This window comes from Hyaena hyaena, unplaced genomic scaffold, assembly GCF_003009895.1.
Source record: "Hyaena hyaena isolate Hyena2069 unplaced genomic scaffold, ASM300989v1 scaffold_271, whole genome shotgun sequence".
In the NCBI taxonomy this organism is placed as follows: domain Eukaryota; kingdom Metazoa; phylum Chordata; class Mammalia; order Carnivora; family Hyaenidae; genus Hyaena; species Hyaena hyaena.
Genome location: NW_024080902.1, coordinates 1,897,130 through 1,920,135, shown reverse-complemented (window position 1 = coordinate 1,920,135; position 23,006 = coordinate 1,897,130). Strand labels below are relative to the sequence as shown.

At 37.5% G+C, this 23,006-nt stretch overlaps 1 protein-coding gene across 2 annotated transcripts in view; it reads right to left on the bottom strand.

Annotated features, from left to right (window-relative positions):
* SMAP1 (small ArfGAP 1) overlaps positions 1-23,006 on the bottom strand; it is a 181,663-nt gene that overhangs the window by 12,522 nt on the left and 146,135 nt on the right. For both annotated transcript variants that reach the window (XM_039245811.1, XM_039245810.1), the window contains one exon: positions 15,988-16,078. In XM_039245811.1, the coding sequence (XP_039101742.1) occupies positions 15,988-16,078 (91 nt within the window). The remainder of the gene's footprint in view (positions 1-15,987; positions 16,079-23,006) is intronic.

Below are 23,006 nucleotides of genomic sequence, written 5' to 3'. Positions count from 1 at the left end.
TACACTGTGTAAACGGATTCTGTAGGAAATATGCACAAGATTTTGAAATAAACTCACTGTACACACAAGCATGGCCATGTTCAGTGATGGCAGTACCAAGCCACTGAGCTGTACCGGGAAGGGAATTCTGACAGAGTGACAACATCTTAGATCAGCTTCTTACTTAACCTACCATTCAAAAACCTTTTTTCAAAGTTTGCCTCTCCTTTTTACATTAGTGCAGAATTTACCAAATGTAAGAGGTGGGACTTGGAGTGGGTTGCAGTAGAGAGAGTTTGCGAGCAAAGTGCAGGGATTGGGACACCTCAGTTTACTGTGGCCACAACCAAGTAACACTTGAGTGTCCCCACTCCAATCTCTGAGAGAGCATAAGGCAAGCTGACAGGCCACAAACAACCGCCCCCCCCCCCCCCCCCAGCCCTCAGACACAAACACACTACTTGGGATATGGGTAATATTCCTTGGGCACTCCTGGCTGCCCAAGAAGAAAGGAAAGGGGAAAAACAAATGTTTAACTGATAGAGATCATATCATCATCATCAGTCCTACAAGACCTGAGTCTCCATCTCCTTATGAATATCTTAGTACGCCACAAGAAAAAGGGAATTCTATCAATAGCCTAATCTCCAGAAACCTACAGACTCCGTTTCCTGGAGCCCCAACATCACCCATCCATAGTGGCTTGGGAAACAAAAGCAGAAGGAAAAGGCATACAGAACTATGTTTCCTTGTTACCTGCAACCCATTGACAAATACTGCAGGCTGGTAGAGTAAAACATTTCTCCAGAACTTTCTGCTGTCTTAATGCCAATGCTTTGCTACAGGGAAAACAACCTTAGCTTGACAAGAGCTCAGCCTCTACTATCCTGGGAGTCTTATTTAGCACATGAAAATCTCACTGGAAACTTCCCCCAACTCCCAAGTATATAACCAGTCTCTCCTCAAAGTCCTGGGACAGCTCTTCCTGCCCACGCTCCTGTCCCCCTGCTTTAATAAAATCACCTTTTTGCGCCAACGACGTCTTCAATAATTCTTTCTTGGCCGTCAGCTCTGTACCCCATGAACCGCACTGTCATCCCCAAAAACCTCAACATCTTGGGACTCATGTCCTAATCAAGCTTCTATTTTAACAATTTATAATTTTTTTGATCTCTCTTTGCTTCAAAGGCAAATTAGCCATCTTTCAAAATTTCTTCAACATTGAGTGAGAGGTTTTGCACAGAGCAGGTTTCAAATATTTGGCAAATCTAATGGAAGATCTACCACATACTAGTACTAGGTATTTGTACCACAAATCACAGAAACTCAAAGGTTTCTTTTCTTTTTTGAAATATGACTATCGAAACTGTTATATTTTATTTCCCAGTTTAAGCCTCAGTGATTCACAAATTGTCATTAGTTTCAGTGCAGTCACAGTGAAATATTTTTTACTACTTAATTTCTAAAAGATATAAAACCCACATAAGATTAGTTTGTAAGAGATCAACTGCAAATATTTTTTAATCATTTTCACAGATATATTATCAGAACAAAAAATAATATATGTTTACTATATATGTATATGTGTTATATATTCTGTCTCTATTAAGCACTAGGGACAATTTAAAGGTGAAGCAATAAAACAATTGCACAGATAATACTAATTTATGATATACAGAATTTTAAGCTAAGATACAGCTATGACCTAAAAGAATTCAAATATGACTCATGAAAGTTTTAACCACAAATGGCAACATTCATTTTGAAGTCAGGCCTCTTTAAAGAACTATTTCATGTCTTCCAGTCCATTCCACATTCCATTCACATCATGTAAATATGAACCAGAAACAAAATATTTTAAAAGGACAAGGTATTCTAGATTAAAAACACAATTAAAGGAACACCCTCTTTGTGGTATCTATAACACGTCAGTTATAGAGGTGTTACATAGTTATATAGAAACTCAACAAGGACATGTGAGCCAGCGGTGCCGTCCCCCATGAGCTACAGAGCTGGGGACAGGGACACAACTCCATCCAACAGACGTGTAATTTTATCATAGGAACAAAACTTATTAGCAGAAAATAAATCTATATAACTATATGTGTGTGTATACAGACACAGTTTAAATTCACCAACAGAAGCATATGTCCTTTAGAACAAACTACACCAAGAGGAAAACAGGTAAAAAAGCAAAAACCTGACAAGTTGAATATAAATATGTATTTCCAGCTTTTTCAGTTAAAGTTTTTTGTTTTTTCAAGTAATAGCAATCACTATCAGAACAAATTTATGAAAAAAATATCTTAAACTTGAGAAAATATTATCTTTTATTTTTTGGTAGAGAAAATATCCTGAATTGATTTTTACCACAGGACATGTCGATCCAGTTTCCAGAACACCAGTGTGCCAGGGTAACTGTGTGAGAACCAAGAGGCTCACCTATTGCAGGCAAATGATCTGTATTCGTTACTTTTATAAACTATACATTTTTCAGATTTTATGTCTGTTTGGGGGCACCTGGGTGGCTCAGTCGGTTAAGCGTCCGACTTCGGCTCAGGTCATGATCTCTTGGTCAGTGAGTTCAAGCCCTGCATCGGGTTCTGAGCCTGCTTCGGATTCTGTGTCTCCCTTTCTCTCTCTCTCTGATCCTTCCCCACTCGCACTCTCTCTGTCTCTCAAAAATGAATAAATGTTTAAAAAAAGTCTGTTTTTAGTACATTATATTTCATTAAGAATATTAATTTATTTATACTTTCGAATCTAAACCCTACTCAGAGTCTAAACTATAAAACAACATGCAGCACGTTATGTGGATTTTTAAGTCTCGTTTTACCCTTCTCACCCTTAGGATCACATATGTAACGAACAAAAATAACAGCCAACACTCAGTCTAGTGCTTGTTTCACGTCACACTACAAAAATACAAATACATCAGCATTTATGTACACTATTTTAATCTTTATAATGATGCTGTGAGAAAGATACTATTAATTATCCTCATTTGCATAAGGTAAAAACATTAAACTTGTTTATGGTCACAGAGCTAGTGCAAAGTCTTAGGTTATAATCTAAGTCAATTTTTATAATAAGATCAACATATTCTTGTAAAAGATGCAAATCATGCAAAAACGAATAAACTTAAAAGTTCACTACCATGGATGATGGTAACGGCTGCACAATGTGAATAAGTGTACTTAAAGCCACTAAACTGTACATGTAAAACTGGATAAAATAGTAAGCTATATGTTGTATTTTGTTACAATGAAAAAGTTCCTATATTTTCCATGCTTATAAACATACGTGTAAAACAATGTATATACAAAAGTTGTTTTCTTTACAGAAAATTATGTATGTGTGGGTGAGACTGAACTTCATTCTACATTGCGTAAACTTAAAACAACTTACTTAGTCAATCCTTCACTACTGGGCATGTAAGTAGTTTCCAGACTTTCACCATTACAGAAGCAGTAAATACCTACAGTGCTTAATATAAGGCCTACATAGCTCATTTCCTTCCCTACAAGGTAACGTGACTTCATGTTCTACTACCGCTCTGTAAAGAGCTTCATTTTCTCATTCCATTAAAAATACATATACATTTAAAATCTGACCTTTTGAAATCTCAGAAAGGCATTCCATACCAACAACAAAGTGAGGCTCTCTCTTTATAACCACCTACCACAGTGGAGGTACCAGGAAAGTCAACTTCGGAATTCTTTAGAATAAGACAGAGGAAGCATTTGCTTAGGAATATGATCTTTATGGCAAGGATGCCATTTTCCAAGTGAATAAAGAAGGGAAGTGTATTAACTCCAAAAAAATTAAGGCACTTTCTCTCCCAGGTCTGACCAACGTTTCCTATCCAGCCTTGTGACAGACACAGTGACACTTCTCTGCCCTCACATCTACAACACACCTGTTTTCTCTCTATACCAGTCTTCTCCTCTTATAATCCCCTAATATAATGGATTTTACCCCCATCAGTTTTTGTTGTTGTTACTACAAAAGCTAAGCATTCACAGAATTGTTGAAAGACCTTAGCCTAAACAAAAACTTCTCAGCCACAATCAGTAAATACAAGTTCCCAAAGGGTTTTCCTAATGGATTTCAATGTTTGCTAATTTGACTTACTATACTGTGTTTAGCTTGCTAAACGCATTTTTTAAAAAGGACTGTTTCATTATGAGGGTTGTATTTTTGCTTTTCAGTATTTAAAAAAGGACAGTTAAAGACTATTTGTCATATTACCATCATTATAAACATCACATTTCCTGGATGTTTTTTCTTAATGCTTATTTTTGAGGGGGGTGGTGGTGCATGTGCTAGTGCTTGCTCATACATGGAGGAGGGGCAGAGAAAGAGGGAGACAGAAGATCCAAAGCAATCTCTGCTCTGAGAGCAGAGCTGAATGGAGGGCTCAAATTCACAAAGATCATGACCTAAGCCAAAGTTGGAGGTTTAACCGATTGAGCCACCCAGGTGCCCCTTCCTGGAAGTTTTCAAAGAATGTTTATACATGTTTCCATTTTTGTCTCTGTGAGAGACAGGAAAGTCATCTCCTTCCATTATCCTCAGTTACAGAAAGGAGGACACAAACACCTTTTAAAAGACTTGTTCAAATCAGGAGACTATAGATGCTGGCGAGGATGTGGAGAAACGGGCACCCTCCTACACTGTCGGTGGGAATGTAAACTGGTACAGCCCCTCTGGAAAACAGTGTGGAGGTTCCTCAAAAATTAACAATAGAACTCCTCTATGACCCAGCAATAGCACTGCTAGGAATTCACCCAAGGGATACAGGAGTGCTGATGCATAGGGGTACATGTACCCCAATGTTCATAGCAGCACTCTCAAGAATAGCCACAACATGGAAAGAGCCTAAGTGTCCATCAAATGACGAATGGATCAAGAAGATGTGGTTCATCTATACAATAGAATAAATACTACATGGCAATGAGAAAGAATGAAATCTGGCCATGTGTAGCAGCATGGATGGAACTTGAGGGTGTTATGCTGAGTGAAATAAGTCAGGCAAAGAACAGATACCGTATGTTTGCACGTATAAGTGGAGTAGGAGGAACTTCACGGAGGACCATAGGGGAGAGGAAGGGGAAAAATAGTGGGGGAGAGGGAGGGAGACAAACCATGAGAGACTCTTGAATGCTGAGAACAGGCTGAGGGCTGATGGGGGTGGAGGAGAGGGGAAGGGGGGGTGATGGGCATGAAGGAGGGCACTTGTTGGGATGAGCACTGGGTGTTATATGGAAGCCAACTTGCAATAAACTATTAAAAAAATAAATAAAAGGCTTGTTCAATGTCACTTCCCTAGTTAAGTAGCAAAATCTCCACTAGAATAGTCTTCTGTCCCCTAGGCTAGTGAGTTCTCTTTTCTTTAAACCACATTTCATCAAAAGTCATGTAATTACAACTATACAATTATAAATAGGTCACTTAAAATTCTGAAAATACAAAGTCAACTTTTATATAGTTTATAATTATTCACACTAAGAAAAGCAGTGACATAAAAGGTTCAAAAACCATTCAGTACCACATGCACAGTCCTCTTCATCTCCCCACTCCACTGTCCTACCAAGCCCAGTTTCTTCTCAATTTATAGGAATGGATACAGGTGGATGTAGTCATCAATGAGCAAACTGGACTGAGGGAAGCAAGTGTGAGGTACAGTCAGCCCTAGGTCAACAGAGTATTCACATATCACGAGTTCAATGAATCCTTTTGATCAAGGGTCCACTAACAGCACAGTCTTTGCTGACTGAATAAAAGCTGAGAGGCCACAAAAGCAACAGAGAAGCGGATGTCTGTGCAAACTAATCAGAATTCACTGCAGACATGCACCTCAGAGTGAGTGTTGTGTTCCTTGCTCAGCTAGAAATGGTGGTGGGAGCAGCCGGCAGCAGGAGGAGGGAGACGCCCCCCTTTAATCAGTATGCAGAAACAGTTGTTGGTGGACAATAAAAATAATGGGAGATCCAGAGTACAAGAAAAGCCTAAGGCAAATGGGAAGAAATTTAGCTGGGGACAACATCATAAAAAACGATAATGAAGCACAAAGGACCCCTTGAAAAGGCAATGAGCAAACTGAAGAAATGAGGACAATGCAGTAAAATGAAGAAGGAATTTCAATCTTGAAGGCAAGGGATCAGCCCACAGTTACTTTTCTTTCAACATTACCATAAAGTTTCAAACCAGTGTTTTATCTGAAAACCAAGTTTGTAGATGATCATTTTAAACTACACACATACCACAAATTTGCAAAAAAAAAAAAATGTTAAAATGTTTTGAGCTAAAAAAAAAAAAAAAAGTTGTCAGAACCAGTGCTACATCTCACAGGAACATAAGGCATGCCCAGCATGCATTTACGGGCCTTCTTTACATCATGACACTGATAGATGCTTAGAAAGAAAGTAACATTTCAAATATGACAAAGTCATGAAGGCCAGTTTCTGTCATCTAGAAATCCTCAATATGGTGAATGAGACTGCTGATTCTATTAACTGTGGCTATTCCAGAACTCATCTAACACCAATAATCCAAATGAGTAAAGGTAAAAAGGAAAAAAAAAAGAAAGACAATATTTAGCGTCTTCTTTTTGGCTCATTCCAAGTACCTTTGAATGACAATTTATAAACTAAAGAAAGTAAGAATATAACACTTCACATTTTAATAATACATTTTTAACACTAATATTTTTATTTAAATTCTATTGCCAGGTACTTTGATCAATGTTTTTTATAAAGTATCTCAGTTTAATCATATCACCTTAAGAGATTTTTACACACAATTAGGCCTAGGATTTCAACAGAATTCTGTGGTGCACCTACAAAACTCAACTGCTATCACCAGTTTGAGAAGCTTTTTCTGGAGCCCCCAAGCAGAAACAGGTGCCCTTTTCCCATCTAGGGTTAAAACAGTTTATGTGGCAGTTGGCCTATCTCCTTAATAAAAGTGCCGGGGGTGGGGTGGGAGGCAGGGCTGGCTTTACTACCACCAGGCCCAAGCATAGTATTTGGGACAAGCTCCTTTTCTGAGGCAATTAATTACATCTGAGTCCATAAGACCTGGCACTACTTCCATTGTAGACCCGTCACCCACATCTGGTCAGCCAGGCCTACTGACTTTTCCACCTCAAATCCAGGGGCTACAAAAGTGGCAGCCTTCCCAAACACCTCAGTATTTTTGGTTTTTAGTGGCATCTGAATATACTTAGATTGACAGGCAATCCCCATAGGCTACAGGCCTCATCACTGCACCCTGGCACCATGTTTACAGTCCAGACCCCTTGTCCACTCCCTCCTGTCATCTCACTGGGAAGACACGGTGGAGCCACCTCCTTAATTTGATGCTTAACACAGAGCCCTATCCTAGGGGCTTCCTCTCTCCAGTTCACCAATGACAGTAAGGTTGGAATTCTCTCTCCAAAGCAGAAATACGTCCTCCAGAGTCACTCTGTCCATAGGCCTGTGCATCACTGCTGCCATAGCATCACACACCACTACCCACACACAGGCCAGTTTCCTCCACCGACCGCCTAGTGAGCAGGAAGCACATCTTACTCCCCTCACCTATGGTTCTGTTCCAAGTGTGCTATCACAGCACCTGGCAGGTGCTCCAAAGATGACCTCCACAACACGCTGGATCTTACCTGCAATAAATTTCCATAGGAAAACAACAACAACAAACCCAAACCCGAAACAACTCATTTGCTCCTCCTCCGACCACCCCAGCAACAAGAAATTAACCTTTGAATTGAGGGAAATAAATTTTAAATCAGGAATTTTAGCTTTATTCCAGATTTCAAACTGAATTCTCACAACCAGTTCTCTTACATAATCCCACTCTTCCCTCAGCAGTAATTCTCTATCTTCCAGTTTCCAAACTGCAACCTCATCCCCAACTTGTATTACTACACACACAGAAGCTGCATTTTCTGATATTTACTAGGGTTCCATGAACTCTGCTGGTGCTCAATAAATATTAATTAAATTCATCCTTTACTTGAATGTCAGATGTATTAGCTGGTCATAATCTATTTGCACAAATAATAAGAAATGTCAAAGAGCAACATGAGATTTTATGTATTACTAATCTAGTTTAAGGCAGATAAGACCATAATAAGTAAATGGATGTTATGTTTTTCATTACCGTTTTTGACTGAGCATGAACATTCAGCCTTGAGTACACCCTTGCTACAATGAAAACTGCCAAGTCTAATTCTTCATCAGTTACTACTGAGGCGTCATTCTAAGAAGGAATGAATTTAAAGTGGAAATAGCATTGATTAAAAAAGGCTGCTTTCAGGAGATGCAGTAATGTTCCCCTTAATGGCAAAACTCCTTCTTAAAGCTTTATAAATTTTTATGTTACTCAAAGAACCTTTTTTATTTTCTACACAAGAAACCATTTAAAGCTTTCTTTAGTAAAAGTGTTATTTGGAATTCCTTTGTATTAAAACACATGAATTGCTTTATGAAATGAAATAAACTCCCATATGTGTTACTTTGTAAAATTCAAGTCACGAATGTCCATTTGAAGCATATTAAAATTTTGAAGCTTCATATTGTTTTCAAATGCTTTCTTAAAAAAATAGGTGCCTGAGACTTAAGTGGAGCTTTTTGTTTTTATTTTTTAATTTTCTTACTGCTAAAAAGGCGGTATTTAGGCTACTTTACTAAAATGACTGAAGTGGCCTTAAAGGATGATCTTAACCCTCTTGCCCTATTTACTGTCCCTTTTGAGCCCCTCCATACTACACTTCCCTGCAATCTATCTGACCAACTCTGGAGCAGGGGATGCTGTTGTGAATAGGAACCACAATACTGTGCAGCAAGCCCTCCAGTGTCATCCATCTTTCAGGACACAAATACATCAATTTAGAGCCGCTTTCTGAGACTACTGAGAAATGCTTTAAGGGATAAATGTCATAGAACTGTTTAAAGAAACACACACACACACACGTGTACATATGGACACACAAATGTGTGTGTATATATACACACGTTTGTGTGTATATACATATGTATGTATGTACGTGCGTATGTGTATATATATATGTTTGTATATGTAAATTTAAAACCAAATTTTAGGGGCGCCAGGACGGTTCAGGTGGTCAGTCAGTTAAGTGTCCCGCTCCTGATTTGGGCTCAAGTCCTGATCACACGGTCCATGGGTTCAAGCCCGATATCGGGTTCTGGGCTGGCAGTGTGGAGCCTGCTTGGGATTGATTCTCTGTTTCCCTCTGTCTCTGTCCCTCCCTGTACATGCTCTGTCTCTCAAAAATAAATTTTAAAAAACTGGACAAATTGTATAAGATAAATTTCTTTCTAAATGTTTAAAACATGGTGAGAGACTAGATTTCTTTGAGGCCACCCAATTTCCTCAGTACTTTTCAGGAAGCTGCAAATCTTCCCTCAGTCAACGACCATGCTCTGTGACGAGTCTGCAGGAGTCCTAGTTACACAGTAAATCTGAGTCCCTCCCCTGTACATCCCCTTCAAGGGCTTGAGCTATCTCTTACTCATCTACCCTCACCTGGTAGTCAGACTACAGTCTCAGCACAGCCCTGCATGCAAGTTACTGTGCTGTATGCTTCACATTTATTTCTTCTTTTAGATTCCAGCCATTAACCACAGAGAGTGGTTCTTATTTCCATTTCCCAGATGAAAACACCAGAGCCCAAATCTAGTTGGGCTACAGGTCACTGCCTCTAAATCCAGTGTTCTTCTGACACAATGCCACCAGCTATCAATATGACAAGGATCCAATATCTGTTCTGTGTGGCACAAGGTCACCTCAAAGTCTTTTGAGTTGTATTTTGTGCTCCAGTTCAACACAGTAACAGTTAAGAACATGGGCCTGGCTCTATAGTCTACTAGCTATGTGCTTTGGGCAACTTAACCTCTTTGTGCCTCAGTGTCTTCACCTGTAAAATGGAAATAATGATAGATTACCATCCTTAGGTGATTTACCCTTCACTTCTCCCCAGTATAGACTCAGGATCACTTTGCAAGGATCTGCTTACTGCCAGTTTTCTTACAGCAATATATTCATCTACCTGCATTTTGTTTCCTTCACAGGTAGGGTTACACAAAAATAAAACAAATTCCTTCTTTTTGAAAGGGTAATATAATAGCTTGCAATAGTTCCCCGAACATACGCTTCTGAGAAGAAGCAATACATGTTTTCATTAGGTTTAAAACCATATCTGAAAAACCTAACAGACTACAAAATTATTTAGGGTACTTATGCTAGAATATTCCTTCCCTCTGCCCTTCTCCCTGGAAAAATGGGGTGTGTACGCAACTGCACAAACATCCTCCTGATCTGGTCAGTGCACAGTTCACGGACACTGGTGATTTTCCAGGGCCACAGCTGCTACATCTGGCATTTAGTCAGCTCATTCCCAAATTTGTTTTATTTTACAGTAGATGAGCTTTGAAGAATAGAAATTCCCCCGTAGAAATTTTCTACTTGAAACGTGAGTAGAGTGCTTTTTGTGGGGGTTTTATCCTTTAGTTGGTTTCTGTCTAAAAAAAAAAAATCTTTTAGAAATAAAAAACTTAGAAAAAAAAGAGTAATATATTACTCATCTCTGTCTTCATGTACAACTGGAATGTATATGTTACTAGAAAATTAAGTAGGGCAGGGTGCCTCAATGGCTCATTTGGTTGAGCATCTGACTCCTGGTTTCAGCTCAGGTCATGATCTCACGGTTTGTGAGTTCGAGCCCCATGTCAGGCTCCACGCTGACAATGCAGAGCCTGCTCGGGATTCTCTCTCTCTCCCCCTCTCTCTCTGTCCCTTCCCACTTTCTCTCTCTCTCTGCCAATCAATCAATAGGGAAAAAAAGAAAATTAAGCAAGTTATGTATTGATAACTACATCTAACTAGCACTGTCAACTCATTTACACTTGACTATTGTGAAAAGTTGTATGTCTTGAAACACAAGCATAAGTGAGAAAACTTTAAAACTTGCCCAGAGCTGAATGTTCCTTTTCAATTAAGAAAAACTGAGGGAAACTCCATCTATTCCTCTATACAGTTAGGCATTTAAAATCATTTAAAAATAAAACTGTGAAATGTTTAGCCAGAAATTTCTCCAGATTAAAATGAGTAAGCATAAGAATAATTTTACCGAAGCAGTAAATATTCCCTGAGCTAGATTTTCATGACCAAGATCATATTGATTCTTTGCACGATGCCTTTTGGAGCACCGAACTCGATCCTCTCAGACACCTTCTATGGTCCACCCCAGCCACACAGCAGGGCACATGCAGTGCATGGATGACCACAAGACAGAAACCCTGCAGGATGGCTTTCTACCTTTGGTGGCAGATTGAACTGAATCCTGTAAGGTCACGTTTAACACCGGGAGTTTATGATTCTGCTCAAGCCTTTTGTTTCGAGCATTTGCTCTGCCTTGAGGATTCTATGCTCAGATGAGGTTTTCTACCAAAAAAAAAAGAAAAAAGAAAAATGTGCTACTGGATGGAAGTATTAGTCTGGAGGGATTCTCCTAACCAACTGCTAACCAGGCTGTCTGTTTTTACCATGTAAAAACTAAGCAATAATCCACAAAAAATGGAGACTAGCAAAACTGCCTAATTCCCAGTCCTAAAATAACTAACTACACAGGTAGTGAAGAACACTACGCTCACATGCCCTAGAAACTGATTTCAATTCTCTTCTCACATTCAAGTCAAGATGTGTCTGAGACTGGAGTCTGATTTGAGTCTAGAGCATTCAGGGATTTTCAGTCTAGCCCTTAGTGAAAAGGAACCATAAGACACTAGGTAATTTCCACTTCTGGTATTAGAGAGTAAAGCACTGAACAAATCGTATCTGTACAGGCTTCAAACTTGAATACTTAAATATGAAGCAGTTCTTTTTTTTTTTTTTTAATGTTTTTAATGTTTATTATTTTGAGAGAGACAGAAAGACAATGCAAGTGGGGGAGGGGCAGAGAGAGAGGGAGACACAGAATCCAAAGCAGGCTCCAGGCTCTGAGCTAGCTGTCAGCACAGAACTCCATGCAGGGCTGGAATCCCCAGATCACTAGATCATGACCTGAGCTGAAGTCAGACACTTAACCAACTGAGCCAACCGGGTGCCCCAATCTGAAGTTCTTCCAGGTACAATCAAGAACATAAGGCAGAAGTCAGCAAACTACAGCCCACTGCCTATTTTTAAATATTTCTGAACACAGTCATGCTCAATTGCTTATATATGTGCTTACAGCTACCTGCATATTCAAAGGCAAGTTAAGTGGTTGCAGAGACCATGTAGCTTACAAAGCCAAAATATTTGGCCTTTTTCATAAAAATTTCACTGACCCTTGCTATAAAACAGATAGAGAGCATTTTACGTTTGACCTTGGGATGGGGAGTAGATCAGGAAAGGTGAGCTGAAGAAAATATGTTTAACTTGAGTCAGTAAGTTGAAAAAAAGAACACGGACTCACCAAAGTGTCATTCAAAAGGAAGATCAAATTACTGAAAAATGATCTTAATGATTACCCTATTATGAGATTAGAAGTGTAAAAGTTTACAAACAGTAAATTTTAGGATTCATGGTCCCTCTGTGGCTGGTAACTACACTAACTATGTGAGGGTTTTCTGTGTATTTTCTGCAAATGCTTCAAGTTAATGCCTGTTCCAGTCTCATTCACTTGGGCATACGCTGTCAGTTCTGCATAACCATAAATCATACTTTAAGGCACCTGCTTCTACTCCTCACCATATTTCAATTAACAAGGGAAATCCAGAGTCCCATGAGGGGAGAGTGGCATGCTTACAATGGGCAGCAGAAAAATAGTCTGCTGCCCAAAGTAGATACCAATAATCAATACTGATTTAGGATCACTCTTTGTTTTGAGCTGCAAGAGACCTTTGATTCTCTGTGGTCTCCTAGACTTTCACAAACTCATCAATGTCATGCTTTAACAGAACTTTAAAAAAAACAGGAAATATTTTTAAAAAGACTTAAAATGTTGATAAACCAGCAAGAGTGAAAAGGGGTACGTACTCTGGGTATGACACCTGCCATTTTCTGCTACTAAAAGCTCCATCAGCAAAATATCTCTCTCTCTGACCTTATCTCGTATCACTGCCAACTTTGGAACTTTTCCAGTATATGATCTAAAACTGTCAGTCACCAGCAAAATCCCCTATATATATCCTTAACAACTTCTGCAAACATTCCCTTCACTTTCCTGCACTAAATGAATCTTGGCTGTCCCCTAACAACACCGCTTATTGAAGCTCTCCACTGTCGAAAAGAGAGCTGTCTCAGGAAACCCACAGACCATGAGTGAGAGAAATAAATGTTAACTGACAGAAACCAAGGAGACTCTGGCATTGTTTGCTATGTGGCATGGGAAGCTATCACAAAAAGTGATACCAGAAGAGGGTTGCTGCCATCACCAAACCCCAAGATCTGTTACTGGCTTTGAGACTGGGTGGCAGAGGACAGGGAAACATAGGATCTTGAAAAATGGAGACATGATATGTGACAGTGCAACAGTTGGTAAGCAGTCCCCAGCAGTCACTGGGAAGATGGGAAACATATCAAATGAAGCTCTAGCAGAGATGCCCTAGGTAATACAGACCTGAGAGGAAGAAAAATAAATGCATACTGACATAACACTGCTGAGTTCTGGAGGGTATTTACTATACAACAGTACTGCAGCCACAGTTGGGTATTTAAAGCCAGTCACCCATTTTGTCCACTAGATCCCACCAGCTATTCAAGACATTGCTGCAGCCATTTTTCTTGTCTTGAATCAACAGATTTTCCCATCCTACCAGTTCGTTCCCAAAGGTAAACATCCTATCATTTCAGCTGGTCAGCAAATCCTACTGGCCTCATCTTCAAAATATATCTAGAACCTAACTACTTCTTTTAACTTCCAATGCCACCACCTACTCTAAGCCAGAGCCATCTCTCACCTGTATCACTCTGACAGTCTCCTTACTGGTCTCCTTACTTCCAGCCTTGCCCTGCTACAACGTTTTTGGTTTTGTTTTGTTTTTTTAAACATTTATTTATTTTTGAGAGAGACAGACACAGAGTGTGAGCAGGGAAGGGTCAGAGCAGAGAGAGAGACACACACAGAATTGAAGCAGGCTCTAGGCTCTGAGCTGTCAGCACAGAGCCTGACGTGGGGCTCAAACCCACAAACTGTGAGATCATGACCTGAGCCGAAGTTGGCCGTTCAACTGACTGAGCCATTCAGGCACCCCAAGGATGTGTCAGAAGTGGGAACATATTCTTTTTTAAAATTTATTCTGAACATGTAGTTACAATAATTCTTTAAAATCTTAAGCCAATGTATGTACATTTTTGCTGAAATGTCTCCAATATATTTCCAGGACACTCAGAGTAAAAGCCACAGTCCTGTTACAATCTACCCCACACCTTCCTCTCCCCATAACTACTCTCTCCAAACATCATTCCACTCTGGCTACACAGTCACCCTTGCTGGCCCCTGCACACGTCAACTAAGCCACTACTGTGGAGCCTCTGCACATACTCTTCTCTCCTGGAATGTTCCTGTCCTACACATCCATACATCCATAATTCCTTCAGGTCTTTGCTCCAGTGAGACTCAGTGAGCACTCTCCACACCCTGGCCACCCTATTTAAAATTACCACTACTCCAAAAGGTCAGGTACTTTTACCAGTTTTCTTTCCTAGCTATCTCCCTAGTGTCTACAGTGGTGCCTAGAAACACAGGAGACACTTAATAAATATTTATTCAATCAATGAATGAATCTCTAGGATAAGGATCGGGTCTAGCTTATATTTTACATTTCTGAGTTATAAAGTAAACCAGACACTTAGATTGGAAAGGAAATGCTACAGGTAAGACAAAGATGCATATAGTTTTAGTAAGATATTTTCTTACCTTGGTATTAAGTCTTTTTTTCTTTTCTCTTACTTACAGAAAATAAAATACAGAAATTATATGGACTAGAATTCAACATAATTATTTCAGAGCCCCTGGATTGAAGCCCTGTTTTCAAAATTACAGTTATATATACCACTTACTTTTACCATCACAGAGAACTTTTACCCATTAGGATGTATTTATTTGCACACTATACCAGTTTCCTAAGAAATGAATAAAACATTCAACTGTAATTCTTAAAACAGAAAACAATTTACTCAATAAGAACAAAGCTCAAGTTTAGAAAACTAATGTATGAAGTTCAACACTAAGTATCTTTCATTTTTTTTCCTTTGTTAATCTTCAAACTAAAAAAACCTTTTATATTAATCAGTGCTGAAGGCTCAGATATTACTAAAAACCACCATTTATTTAAAGCTATTTTTGTAGGAAGAGAAGAAAGATATCAAAAGAGCTGGCAGTATTTGTAGATAAGTACAGTGTTAGCATTCTTTGAATGGAAGCCTGTTTACTTACCAGGCAGACAACATGTACCTGTCAGCCATAAGAATAAATACGATATTCAATTAAAATGAGCACTTCTTATTGTCATCAAATATATGAAATGAATGTATCCACTAGATCTAGGTATAAAGAGCATTGCTTCAGTTAACCAATATTAAATTTTATTTTAAACCAGCATATATTATAAAGCTACTCCATAATTACTATGCTAAGGGAATCTCCCCAACAAAACTAAATAAAGAGAAGCGGGGGTGAGAGGCAGAGAGGAGAAAAAGAAATCTACTCTTTATTTTAAACGTTGAAATGTCAGTGTACTGAGCCTTTGAAGATTTCTTTGATATCTCTTCTTCCCCCAAGGAACTCATTACTTGTGTTTCAGTGGAGACAGTGCTGACAGATACTAGCTCTCTTATTAAAGACTCCCCTTTTTGTGGGAACTGAACACACTAATCATACCATTTTCAAATTCAGTTAACAGGTATCTTTTGGCATAATGATGATAAAGCTATTATATTCATTTCAAGTAAAGATTTCAATTTTTTTTATAACTCGTAAGGTGACTTGTTACTACTTACCAAGTCCTAAAAGATCAACAGTGGGCTCTGCAGCTTTTTTAGGGCTGGTACTTTTTTTAGGCTCCAACTGCTGATCTTCTTTCTTCTGCAGCTTTAAAATAAATAATCAGATTTATTAAGTTTTCTTAAATAAATTCAACAAGCCTTTTAAGCCGCAATTAATTATGCTTATTTTTGATAATAGTGTAATAAAATATATGAAGCATACAGTAATGAAGCCCAGAGAATTTATTATTGTATTAAAAAAGTAAGCATGATCACTGAGCCTGAAATGACGTAACTTACATATTAGGATCCCAAATAGTAAATATATACTTTCAATATTAATGTAATTGTTCTTAATCATTCAAATCCTTTGTACGAAATTGCACTTTCTTTTTAATTTTGTTTTTAATATTTATTTTTGAGAGAGAGAGACAGAGTATGAGTGGAGAAGAGGCACAGAGAGAGAGACAGGGACAGAGACTTCGAAGCAGGCTCCAGGCTCTAGGCTGTCAGCACAGAGCCCCACATGGGGCTTGAACTCACGGACCACGAGACCTGAGCTGAATTCAGATGCTTAACCAACTGAGCCACCCAGGCACCCCGAAATTACTGTTTTTAAAAGAACTGTATTTCATATTACTTGCTAGCTACTGTTAATGTGCTTTGTTAAGATGCTGGACAGGCCTCAGAATCTTTGTGAGCACGCTGTTACTCCCCTCCTCCACACTGCCCACATGTGAGACACCTCTGTACCAAGAAAAGTCTGATGAAATATTACCTGATATGTTTTCCCCTGACTCTAAACTATCAGTTACATTTTAAATATAATGTTCTTCTAGTTCTCAGAAGCCCAGCTCGCAGTTACACATTCTAAACTTTATCTTTCTCATTCACACAGAAATGTGTAGAACAGAATGAAGAGACATACATCTTACTAGACACTCAATTCGAAAACCTCTTTTTCCGCTTATTTTAGTGTAGATGTAATTGGCATATAATATTATAGTAGCTTCAGGTGCACAACATAAAATGATTCCATATTTGTATACATTGCGAGATGATTACCATAGTAAATGTAGTTAACATCCATCACCACACAGTTACAGAATTTTCTTTCTTAAGATGAAAACTTTTAAGACCTACTCTTTTAGCAACTTTCAAATATATAATATGGCATTATTAACTATAGTTATGATGCTGTATATTACACCCCTAGGAATTATTTGTAACTGGAAGTTTGTACCTTTAACCTCCTTCACCTATTTTGCCCACCTTCTACCCCACTCCTACCTGTCTCTGGCAACCACCCATCTGTTCCATGATCTGTTCCAAGATCTGATCCAGGATCTTGTTTTTTTGTTTTTTCTTTTTTAGATTCTACATATAAGTGAGATCATATGACAGGTGTCTTTCTCTAACTTATTACACTTAGCATAATGCCCTCAAGGCTCATCCAAGTTATCACAAATGGCGAGATTTCATTCTATCTTTTGGCTGAATAATATTCCATTAAATATACACCCTACCTCTCTTAAACCAAGAAAATAAAACATTCATTCATTCACTCACATTCATTTCTCAAACTATCCTTATACGATCATTTCTTCTGGAACTACCTAAAGAATTCATAACTTAATTGTTACATGAGTGCATTTTTGTTACCTATACAGATATAAAATTTCTAAGAACTGGTTATATCTTATTATATCTACTCTTGTTTTTAGTCACTACTGTCTCCTCAGAATTATTATATTATTTACTTAATTACCCTACCATCTCAAGTATCAATTCTTTAATAACCTTCTCAAATACATAATTATCAGCCTGTAACAATACATAATTCTCAGGGGTTTAACATAATCCATTTAACATTCTCCTTTATTTTTCACTTCCAATATAGGTAAGACTTACCTTGTGTATAGCAAAGTAATTTGAAAGAAAGCACAGTTTATAGTATCCAAGGAGGCAACTCCTTCCAACTAAATACTTAAACCACTAGATCTTCCTTCCTTCTTCTTTTTCCTTCCTGGACTGCTTGTATTGAGTGTATAAGCACTCAACTCTGCAAGAGAACCTTAGGGTTAAGTGGCCATAAAGCACTCAAACTTCAAATACTCCCAAGCAGGGTTCTAGCAGCTTCTTCCAGCAGGTATCACTGATCTTCACTCACACCGCTGCCTGGAATACTCTAAATGTTGAGATACAGGTGTCTTATGATTAACAGGCACATAAAAACCTAATTCCTGATTTAACTTAAAATCAGAAAGGCTTAAAGTTGAAAATAAACTTAATAATCTGGCAAAACTCATTCACTTTACAGATTAATTGAGGCTCAGATATTATATGCCAAATAGAGAAAGAGTACTAACTAAAGCTTATTTTTTGTTCCTCAATTTAAAATTTTTTGTTTGATATATTTCACTGAAGCTTCTTCCCTGGAAAGAAGCATGGAATAAACCTGTCAGGGATTCCTTCCTATTTACTTTCTGTGTTCTAATAATGTAGAATCTTTTCAGGCCAAAATGACTTCTTTTTCAGTTTATGAGTTATTTTCCCACCAAATTACAGGTTCCTTTTAAAATATTGCTACGTACGGGGCACCTGGATGGCTTAGTAGGTTAAGCATCTGACTTCAGCTCAGGTCATGATCTCACAGTTTTGTGAGTTTGAGCCCTACATCTGGCTCTCAGCTACAGGGCAGAGCCCACTTCAGATCCTCTGTCTCCCTCTCTCTCTGCCCCTCCCCAGCTCCCCCACTCTCCCTCAAAAATAAACGTTTTTTAAAAAGTTTAAAAAAGTAACAAAAATTGCTGAGTATGCAATTACTCACTGTTTGGAAAGGAGGGAAAAGCTAAATCAAACAAACAATAGATCCTCTGGTAATCTTGACTCTCATCTTCAGAACTACTGAAAAAAGTTTGGAAAATATCTTTTCCTTTCAGATGTCACACATCTATACGTGTCCCAAGAATTTTCTTCTTTCGATTGCAATTGCATCATAACTTAAATGGTTGTTTATCAACCATGTCCACAGAAAACTACGTAAATACTGAACATGTGGATAGTTGTGCAGGGTAAAAAGAAACATAAAGGTAAGAATAAGGGGTATATCCTAAACACAGTTTATTAAACTGGAGACATGGCCCACTATTGGGCTTTGAAACCAAATTTATGGACAACAATTAGGGTTTTTTGGCATTTAAAAAGGTGAAATAGAAAACAGAGTGCACTGTACAAAGTAAAGGTTAAGTATTCATGGATTGTTTTGCATATTTGTGAACATATGTGAACACACGTAGCCTGGATCAAAATGTAACATATATTTCTTACCAGAATCATGGGCTGAGAAACACTGCTCTAAACAGTCTGCTCCTTTGCTGCTATCTATAAGTGGGTCAACATGTATGAATGCGGAATGTCTATGCCCTAAACCTTACCAACTACTCCAAATAGAGGTGGTTATTTCAGATGGATTTTAACAACTCTTACAGTTGGCATCTCACGGGTTGTCCCACAAGTTAAAAAGGTAAAAGGGTCAATCACTTTAAAAACTATCTTGTATCTCTTCATCTTCAAACCATGAACACACTGATAATATGGCAGAGATAATTTGAGATCACTCTTTTATATCTTTATAGTAATCCAAGTACTGCCTTATATATATTAGTAAGGCCTACAAAGATTGAATGCAGATGATACTCTGTTCATAAATGTAAACTTAAGAAATTAACCTCATTAATAAACTTAAAAAGAGGCGGGGAGGGATGCCTGGGTGGCTCAGTCGGTCAAGCATCCGACTCTTGGTTTCAGCTGAGGTCAATAATCTCATAGCTCATGGGTTCAAGCCCCACACTGGGCTCTACACTGACAGTAAGGAGCCTGCTTCGGATTCTCTCTTTCTCTCTGCCTCTCCCAACTCGTGCTCTCTCATTCTCTCACTCTCAAATAAACTTAAAAAAAATTAACCTAATTTTTAAAATTTTGAAACATATTGGGAAAATTCAAGGATACACCAAAATACCAAACTACATAGGTAAGAAATCTTGAAACTCTAGCCAGAATAATATTTAATCTTTCAGAGCTACATATCCATAAAAGATACTAATTTTATATTCAAAATCTTTGAGTGACTTTCTAAAAACAACTGAAAATTTATTCTCATTTATACTTATAATTATTTTTATAGATCTTTGTGTAAAATGATAGAAATAAAGCATTTATTTTCCTTGGATGAATTATAATAACTAAAAAATATAGACGAGGGATAAAAACATCTTTGCTTATATAGTGCTATTAAAAGGGTTTTAAAAAAATCCTCTAAAGCAAAGACTCAATATTTTAAAAAACACGAACTAAAAATATCCATGTCTTGCATTTTATTCCATGATAATGTACATTGAAGTCCAATACCATCAATAATAAATTGAAAGGCAGAGTCTATTTCAAAGAGGTCTTACTTCTAGCCATTAAATCATGTCCACTGCTATGGCTTCTTGACACTGCCATATTCTAAAAGCTGACAAGACACTCAGTTTTTGTCTAAAGAGGAAGATTACAGAAGGCCTCAGACACTGAACTAGGAAGAGAGTGTCAAAATAATAAATCTCCTTTCTTCACCATAAAGCATAATCTAGCACTTCAAAAATGAAACATTTAAAATTATCAAGATCAAATCTCAAGAAATAAGATAGGAAGTTAGGAATAGTCTTTTCCTTCTGCCTCATTACAATATCCATATTAAGAGGCAATGTGTACCTTTTAGATAGCCTGGATTTATCAAGAAAGAAGCAAAAGCATCCTGTGTTTAGCCTAAAAACACCAACTTCATGGTCACTCTGAAGTTTACTTAGTTTCTATAGCAAAACATATTTTTCACTCTCTTTATATGAAAGAATGTATATGTACATATGTATACAATACATATACATATCTCACCAGATTAATATTAGAGAAGAACTATAAGTGGTTTGCCAAAATGTATTCCAGTTAAACATTTTGTTTAACAAGTGTATAGATTATGCCTTCCTAATAATCTCTTCTAAAATGAAAAAAATCATTAAGAACATATCTGATTTGTATCAGATTTATATATAACACTATTTATACTAAACTTACATTTAACGCTAAGTACTATTTATCAAATATTTTCAGGATACAAAGATAATAAACGTTAAACAAAAATATTAATATACAAATTATTAATTTGTCCTTTTGTTCTACAGCATACCAATTCTGTTGTACTTCGCAAAGAATTAACAAGATGATATTATTTAAGATATTTGAAATGTAGCTATCATATAAATCATGTAATTTTTGAAGCCAAATTTTAGAAGATTTAAGAATAAAAATGCTATTGGGGCACCTGAGTGGCTCAGCTGGTTACGTATCCAACTTGTGATTTCGGCTCCGGTCATTATTTTGTGAGATTGAGCCCTGCCTAGGGCTCTGCACTGATAGCACAAAACCTGCTTGGGATTTTCTCTTTATCAAAATAAATAAGCATTTTTTAAAAACGAATAGAAATGCTACTTATCTTGTTAGGATTTGGAGGCAAGGATATAATAAAGTGTGATAATAGTTCATCAAGACCTTGTCTACCCCATTTTCCCTCATGTAACTATCACTGCTTTATTTCACATTTACCTTAGACATATCAATCAGTATGTAGAGAATCAATCCACTTTAAATTCTCCTGCTACTAAAAACATCATATGTGGAATTTGTGTTTTAATAAGTGAGAAATGCAGTCAACTGCAAATGAATAAAATTAGGCAATTTATAATACATTAAACAACATTTTCTAACAAGCAAGAATACTGGTCTTAGATAAAGAAATTGTATCCTTAGACTTATATTAAGCAGATGTCTCATTCAAATTATCAAAACTTTTATTAGCAGAAGCTTCACCAGCCTATCTTTTTATAACACTACTCCACAGGTTAAAAATACATAAAAAAAGACTTAGTTTCCAACTCCTACATTTACCACCCTTTTAAATAACAGAAATAACAGCTGAGCTCCTAGAAAGTGATTTACTATGCTTTAACTGACCAATACATTTATCTATTAATGTAGAGAATAGCATTAATACATATTGTAAGAATAGGGAAGCTATATAATTTTCTAGGTTCTACAGGTAATTAAAAACTTTTATTTAAAACTGATTACAACTCAAATTATGCCTTAACTAGTTTATCTATAACCAGTTTCCTTTTACATTTACAGAATCATACAACTAGAAGGGACATAAAATATATTATGTTCAACTATCTCATTTTAAAGTTAAGGATATTAAAGTGATGTGATTTGTCTAAAGCCTCTATAGTCACCAGAGTGGCAGGGGTTAATCTCCTGATAGGGCTCCTTCCCCCCTACCATGGATACCTTTTCCTTAATAATTTCTACTTATCACAAATTGGATTCAAAATTACTCAATGTTTATTGTACATGGATATTATTTTTCCAATGACACAAAGAGAAGCTGCAAAAAAAAGGAACCACAATCTGATAGAAGGGATAAGGCAAGTACACAAATAACTTCAATACATGGTAGAGTATAAAGAGCATAGAAAAGGTGTGTAAGATACATCTTATGCCCATGAGGGTGGTCATGGGATAATTAGAACTTTAAAAAGGAAGTAAAATTTACTCTCAAGTTTGTAGGAAAGACAGGAAGGAGTCCAATGGGTAGGAGCTGGGTTTTTTTCATGTTTTTATTTTTGTTTTTGAGAGAGAGAGCATTAGCAGGGGAGGGGCAGAGAGAGAGGGAATCCAAAGAAGGCTCCAGGCTCTGAGTTGTCAGCATAGAGCCTGACATGGGGCTCGAACTCATGAGCAGTGAGATCATGACCTGAGCCAAAGTCAGATGCTTAACCAACTGAGCCACCCAGGCACCCTGGTAGAGGTTGGTTTTAAAGGCACCATGTGAAGAAAACTGAGTATGGGAGTGGACATACCTAACTAACCTATATGTCTAAATGTACATAAAGAATAAAAGATAAATTTGAAAAAATAAACTAGAGCTACACTGTGGA